The 7,789-nt window shown below is 42.5% G+C and overlaps 1 protein-coding gene across 1 annotated transcript; it reads left to right on the top strand.

The window, feature by feature from the left end:
* Positions 1-3,808: 3,808 nt before the first annotated feature.
* Positions 3,809-4,992, top strand: LOC107744264 (gastrula zinc finger protein XlCGF8.2DB-like). Its single transcript, XM_016557802.1, has one exon. It carries the CDS (start codon positions 3,810-3,812, stop codon positions 4,932-4,934), a length of 1,125 nt encoding a protein of 374 aa, XP_016413288.1. The 5' UTR covers position 3,809; the 3' UTR covers positions 4,935-4,992.
* Positions 4,993-7,789: the final 2,797 nt, after the last annotated feature.

The raw sequence follows: 7,789 nt of genomic DNA, 5'->3' as shown, positions 1-7,789 counted from the left end.
GTGCATAGGGATTATTGAATTAATCAATAATCTAATAAATAGTACACAGATGACAGGATCTATTACACAACATTACATACAAAAGACGTCTCACATTCAGTTCAACAGTACACAAAATGTTCAGTTAAGTTATTGTAGTATTCAAAACCAGATAGTTTAAGCATGTGAACTGTTTGATCTCACATTCAACAAAGCTGCACGACTCATTCAATGTTGCACATAATGATCAGTTAAGTTATTGCAGTATTTAAAACAGATATGGCTTGGCATGTAAACTATTAATCTTACAATCAACAGAGATGGACACTTCATGTCTTCAACACACATGATGGTTAATTAAATTTTTTTGCAGTATTTACAAAAGAAATAGCTTTAGTATAAAAACTATTCCTTAATCTGTTTGTTCGGGTTTTTAGAACCCTGTACCGTCTGCCCGAAGGTAGCAATTCAAAAAGAGAATGTCCTGGGTGAGATGGATCCTTGAGAATTTTTTGAGCTTTCAAGAGGCAGCGGGAACTGTGTAACTCTTCCATAGAGGGGAGGGGACAACCGATTACCTTCTGGGCTGTGGTGATGATCCTCTGGAGAGCCTTCCTTTCAGCAGCAGTGCAGCTAGAAAACCACACACAAATGCAGTATGTCAGAATGCTTTCAACAGAGCAACGTAAAAGGACACCAACAGGTTTTGTGTGAGCTGGTAATTCCTGAGTATTCTCAGGAAATGTAGTCTCTGCTGTGCCTTCTTGATGACAGTAATGGTGTTGACACTCCAGGTCAGATTGTCCTCTATGTGAATGCCCAGAAACCGGAAGTCCGAGACCCTCTCCACACAGTCGCCACTGATGAAAAGAGGCTGAATGTCTGTTTTCTTCCTTTTGAAGTCTATTATCAGCTCCTTGGTCTTGGTGGTGTTCAAGATCAAGTTGTTTTTTGTACACCACACAGACAACTGCTCCACCTCATCCCGGTAGGCGGACTCGTCCCCCCCAGAGATGAGCCCCACCACGGTGGTATCATCAGCAAACTTAATTATAGTGTTACTGGCATGGACAGGGGTGCAATCATGTGTGTAGAGGGTGTACAGTAGAGGGCTCAGCACACAGCCCTGAGGAGTGGGCCTCAGCTCTCAGCTGAGGCTGAGAGCTGAGGAAGTGCGAGAGGCTACGCTTACCCTCTGTGAGCGATCAGTAAGGAAGTCCTTGATCCAAAGACAAACGGAGTGAGATATTCCCAGATCTGACAGTTTAGACACTAGCATGTTGGGGAGGATGGTGTTAAACGCTGAGCTAAAGTCTACAAATAACAGCCAAGCATAGTTCCCCTGCAGCTCCAGATGGGACAGAGCAGTGTGGAGGGCTGTTGCTATGGCGTCCTCTGTGGACCTATTGACTCTATAGGCAAACTCGTATGGGTCAAACCCGGAAGGGAGCTGTGAGATGATGTGAGTCCGAACCAGTCTCTCGAAGCACTTCATTATAACAGGTGTCAGTGCTATTGGGCGATAATCGTTCAGGCTACTGATGGCAGTCTTCTTTTGAAGTGGGACTATTGTAGCAGACTTCAGGCAGAGTGATACAGCGGCCTGGGACAGGGACTGGTTAAGGATCATAGTAAAGACCCCAGCCAGCTGGTCCGCGCATTCCCTCAGCACCAGTCCAGGGATACCATCGGGTCCCGTGGCTTTTCTCAGGTTCACTTTCCTCAATGTACGCCTCACCTCGTGCTCCTGCACTGTGAGGATATGGCTGCTGTGTGTTAATGGATGTAGTGTGGTTTCCTCCGGTGACACCACCTCAAAGCGGGCGAAGAAGTGGTTCAGCTTCTCTGCCAGTGACGCGTCACCTCCATCAGCCAAGAGATTGCTTGATTTGTAGTTGGTAATATACTGTACACCTTTCCACACCTCCCTATAGTTGTTTTCCTGGAAGCAATCCTCGATCTTCCTCCTATGTGCAGCCTTAGCTACTCTGATTCCTCTCTTCAGTTTGGCTCTGGCCACACTATACAGCTCCTCATCACCAGCCCTGAACGCGGCGTTCCTCACTCTGAGCAGGCACTGCACTTCTTTGGTCATCTAAGGCTTCTTATTAGGATAAACCCGAATGCGTTTTTCCACTGTAACAGAGTCCATGCAGTACCTAATGTAGCCCAGGACAGCTGTTGTATACTGCTCCAAATCCTGATGTTTGAAAACATCCCAGTTTGTTGACTCGAAACAGTCCTGCAGCTCAAGAGAGGCACCTTCAGGCCAAGTTCTAACAGTTCTGAATGTGGTAGAAACACTCCTTCTTAGGGGGGTATAAGCTGGAATTAAAAGCAGGGACATGTGGTCTGACTGGCCCAGATGTGCTAATTGCTTAGCCCTAAAACCCCACTTAATGTTTGTGTAGGCCTTGACCTGTGTAATTGCTCCTCTTGTAGCACATTTAATGTGCTGATAGAATTTAGGGAGCACTACCTTTAAATCTGCATGATTAAAGTTCCCTGCAACAATGTGAATAGCCTCAGGATACATACTCTGCTGACTGCTAATGTTATCATATAAAAGTCCAAGAGCCGAGCTAGCATTAGCATCCGGTGGTATATACACAGCAGTTATCAAAACAACAGTGAATTCCCGAGGATTTCAGTTCATCCATCTTGTTAGCGAGGGATCTCGAATTGCTAAGGAAAATACTTTGAAGCGGCGGTTTGTGTGGCCGCTTCCGTAGTCTCACTAGTGCGCCGGCTCTGCAGCCTCGCTTTTGCCTCCTCTCCCTGCGCCGCCTTCGTCGCCTCCCCACAGGGATGGTAATCCACGGAGAGCCCGGGCGCCTAGCGATGTCCGTCGGGATATCGTGAGAGTGGAGAAACTCTGCTGTAATTGCTTGTTCGCTATGTGATCCTATTTCCAGAATATTGTGTCGACTGTAGATGTTCTTTGCTCGACATGAAAACGTCAGGACAGATAACAATATAAACACAAACAACTTAATAGAGCACCGCAAGAGAGAGCATTGAGCCGCAGCGTCTATGCGCGCCGCCATCTCGGTATCCCCCCCCTAACATCAGGTTGAGTACTAATGTAAATCTGGGTATCATCTGCATAGCAATGATAACCCAGACCATACTTTGGGTGAATAATCTGCCCAAGAGGCAACATATAAATTCTAAAAAGAGTAGGACCCAATACTGACCCCTGAGGGACACCCTGCCGCAATGGAGCAGTCTGAGATCTGTTTGCACCAGAATAGACAAATTGAGTGCGTTCTAAAAGATATGATTCAACCCATTTTAAAACTACACCAGAAAGACCAATCCACTTATGTAATCTGTCCAGTAGTATAGTGTGACAAATGGTATCGAATATGCAGCACTGAGATCTAACAAAACCAAAATGCCACAAGCCCCAGAACCTGCTGCAACAAGGAGATCATTTATTACCCTCAGACTTATTAGACTGTTAATGTCTTATTCCCAGTTAGGACAGAAACACACAATTTTGTCATTTTACCAATGTATTACTAACATTCCAAACCATTTCCATAATACCTTTAGCAGTTTCCTGAACACAAACATGATGAAAAAATATTTTGGAACGTGTCCTAAAGAAAGCAAAAGGTTAAAAATATTGAGAACCGGCTCTGATATTACAGGTAACACCTCTTTCATTAGCTCAGCATATTGAGAACAGGCTCTGATATTACAGGTAACACCTTTTTCATTAGCTCAGTGGGTACATGATCTGACGTACATGTTTTGATGCCTTGATGTCTGTTGTTTGGTGCCGTTAAACTGGGGTTAACTTGTATTTGTCTTTTTTAGATATGATGGCACTGAAAGTGGAGAGTCAAGAACTAAATGAAATGGAAGAGAAATATCAGTATGGAAAACATGATTTCACAAATGGAGAAAAATATTTTAGTTGCTCACAGACTGAAAAGACTTCCTCACAAAACGTTGCTCAAAAGACTGGAACTAGAAGTTATTTCACCTGCCAACAGTTTGGAAAAGATTTCAACAGAAAAACAAAACTTACAAAGCACATGAAAGCTCACATTGGAGAGAAGCCATTCAGATGTAATCTGTGTTCAAAGAGCTTCAGAAAAATGTACTACCTTAACAGGCACTTAAAAATTCACTCTGGAAAGAAGCCTTTCACCTGCCAACAGTGTGGAAAGAGCTTCACTGAAAAAAGAAACGTAAAACTCCACATGAGAGTTCACACTGGAGAGAAGCCTTTCACTTGCCAACAGTGTGGAAAGAGCTTTGCTGAAAATGGACACCTTAAAGTCCACATGAGAACTCACACTGGAGAGAAGCCTTTTACCTGCGAATTCTGTGGAAAGAGCTTCATTGACAAAAGAAATGTAAGAATCCACATGAGAATTCATACCGGAGAGAAGCCTTTCACCTGCCAACAGTGTGGGAAGAGTTTCACACAAGCAGAACATCTTAAAGGCCACATGAGAATTCATACTGGAGAGAAGCCGTTCACCTGCAAACTGTGTGGAAAGAGCTTCACTGAAAATGGACACCTTAAAGTCCACATGAGAATTCACACTGGAGAGAAGCCTTACACCTGCCAACAGTGTGGAAAGAGCTTCACTGAAAATGTACACCTTAAAGTCCACATGAGAAGTCACACTGGAGAGAAGCCTTACACCTGCCAACTGTGTGGAAAGAGCTTCTCTCAAAGATGTCATCTTAAATTCCACGTTAGAAGTCACACTGGAGAGAAGCCTTACACATGCACTCAGTGTGGAAGGAGCTTCACAACAAAAATAAACCTCAGGTATCACATGAAAGTTCACACCGGAGAGAAGCCGTTCACATGTGATCAGTGTGGAAAGAGTTTCAAACTAAAAAAATCCCTTAACTGTCACTTGAGTTCACACAAGAAGTGTGGAAAAAGTGTCAGCCTAAACCAGGGGTCAGCAACCTTTATGTCATGAAAGTTTACTAGTTAATCCCTGTGCCACAACCTGTGTACCCCCATATGTATAAATGCATAATTTCTTAATAATAATGTATAAATTATTAATTTCTTGATGTTTGTTTGCTTTTTAGATAAGTTTTATAAAAATGTACAAGAAAGCTCCACACAATTCATACAGATTATAAAATACACAAAAAAGTCATATACTTATTTCCATTGTGGTCCTCTTTTTATGTCCAAAAAAAACTATTATTTTCATTTATTTATTAGTGTGATTTGTTTAAGAAATCCCTATTAGGTTACAAGGCATCAGATGTGGACGTTGCCCATGTCTTATGCCATATATGATAATAGTTGAGGGCGGTGAAACATCAATGTTTTTTCTGGGGGCTCACAATCCCAAGCTATAGCCCTGCAATTAAGAGTCTTCACTGAGAAAACAAATAATACTCAGTTTTTCACTACACTCATCTACTATAAGGAAAATAAGTCAGGGAGGACACACACACAATCTCAGTTTACCTTTGCCAATTAATAACTTAATGTAAAATGTTACCTATTGACTGTTGCATTTTTTTTGTGGCCCTATAAAAAAGATTTAATTAAATGGATAAATGTTTATTCAATTAAAGATTCATAAATCTCTTTCTAAAAAAAAAATGCATCAAGTAAAAAATATAAGTGTTGAGGAGGTTCCGTTTATGGCACGCAAGGAGCAGACAGCTGCACGCGGCTCTCCCACAAACTTTGTATGTTCTACCCTTAAAGCCTCGCCAGTTACAACATCTTAAGGCTGCATTTGAATTTTTTATTGATCAGTGACGTTCAGAATGTCGAAGGGAAAGAGTAAACAGACTGATAAAGATAGAGAAGTTTCCCCACAACCTGCGGCTAGCATTACGCTAGCCAAAATTAGCCTGCTACATGAGGAACTCAGAGCTTGGCTTGTTGCGGATTTTAGATTGTCAACTGAAACGTTAGCAAATAAGTTGGATAACATACAATCCACCATCTCGGACCTTGCTCAAAAGGTGGACTCTCTAGAATCCAACGCTACTGAAGTTGATCAGCACTTCGTACATATATATACAGTATATAATTAGAGGTCCAAATGACAATCACCTGATCTATACGTATAAAAAGGGTGATTATTGTGTCTCACCTTGTTTTTAGGATGCATGGCACATTAGGAATTGCTTGAAGATATTGCGCCGTGTGCTTTCAGGAGAGAGCACATCTTTAGAGAGTTCATAGATATGTTTGCTGAGAGTGAAGAATGTCTATTCAGTCGCTTTAGACTGTCGGGAGAAGTTCTTGTTGATTTATGTAACTCTCTGGAACCACACCTAAGCCATCTCACAAACCACTCTCACCCTATAGCTCCTCATCTCCCAAGTTCTAGCTGCCATCGGATTCCTTGCCACGGGAACATTCCAAAGGGAACTAGGGGACCGAGCAGGGCCGTGCCATTCACAAGGTGGTAAAAGCTATTATAGGGCTTATGACTACACATGTAAAATTTCCTTATTACTTGACACACCAGATGGTAGTTAAGAGGGGGTTCCACGAGATGAGTGGCATACCTAATACCACTGGTGCAATAGACTATACCCATGCCACGTGCGTATTAAAGCACCATCTGCAAATGCAATAAACTATGTGAATAGAAAAATGTATCACTCCATCAACGTTCAAATAGTCTGCGATGCGAGTTGCAGCATACTAAACGTTGTTGCACGCTGGCCCGAAGGAACTCACGATTCTGTCATTTTACAGAACAATTATTTAGGACAGCGCTTGGAAGCTGGAGCTGGCAGAGAAGGATGGCTTCTTGGTGAGTAGACGTACGCGCCCAGAATATTTTATACAGTTAATTAATTCACATGTTAATTATCATAATGGTTATTGTAGGTGACCGGGGTTATGGTCTAAAAACGCAGCTCATGACCCCTCAGGAACCAGAAACATGCCTGTGCGTGCTCCGTGATAGAGCGCTCAATCGGGTTACTCAAATCACGTTGGATGTGCTTGGATGCAGCTGGTGGAATGCTCTTATACAAGCTGGAGAAAGTCTGTCAAATTGTTTTAGCATTTAGCATGCACAACATCACAATGGCACAGGGTGGAACCCAAGCCCAGCCTGAACCTGTGTGTGACGAGATGCAGATGAACGCTCCTGCCCAAGCAGCGCTCCAAGCACGCCTTCAACTGATACAACGTCTATAGTGTGATACAACGTCAACATGTAAGAGTGGTTTGTATAACACAAAAAAAGCTTCCAAGTTACCCAAATATCTTGATTAAATATTTATTCACATACAGATGTATTTATTTGACAGCTGCCACATCTTTTATGGCAATAATAATGGGCATCTTGACTAGCAAGCACCTTGTTGGTCAGGACTCGTGCTTGCTAAGTAGACGGCTGGACCTCAGCTTCTTCATTCCCATCTGCTGTGTGCAAAAGCCGGTGGAATTTTGATGCTGTTGTGATGCAAAATACTTAAACATACATTACTTAGACTAAATACAGTTTTTTTTTGGTTCATGAAACTTACCGTGTTGTATTTGCTACTGTATTAGGTCACTCTCCCCCTCACTCCTTTCTGCAAGACCTCCCAAGCTTGATTGTCCTATTATTATAGCCAGCCATCCTTTCATCGAAGTCAGTTAGATCAGGTGGCCCCTGCCCTCCACCCGTGTCTTTTTTCCTTTTCTGAAGTGAAATTCTTCTTTTTGCATCAAACTTCATATCAAACCACTTTTCTTTTCTTTTTTTTTTTTTACTTCTGCAACTGTACAAATTTCTGGTGAAACTATTAACGGCCTGCTTTACTGCATCCCATGCTTCTTCGTTACCTGTTATGCCTG

The sequence above is a fragment of the Sinocyclocheilus rhinocerous genome, unplaced genomic scaffold (genome assembly GCF_001515625.1).
Source record: "Sinocyclocheilus rhinocerous isolate Xijiao unplaced genomic scaffold, SAMN03320098_v1.1 scaffold3449, whole genome shotgun sequence".
Classification (NCBI taxonomy): domain Eukaryota; kingdom Metazoa; phylum Chordata; class Actinopteri; order Cypriniformes; family Cyprinidae; genus Sinocyclocheilus; species Sinocyclocheilus rhinocerous.
Note: the sequence above shows the minus strand (reverse complement) of the source record. Positions and strands in the feature narration are given on the sequence as shown.

What these genes read in the sequence shown, in the direction of transcription:
- LOC107744264 (XM_016557802.1), top strand. Translation starts at nt 3,810, where the DNA reads ATGGCACTGAAAGTGGAGAGTCAAGAACTAAATGAAATGGAAGAGAAA.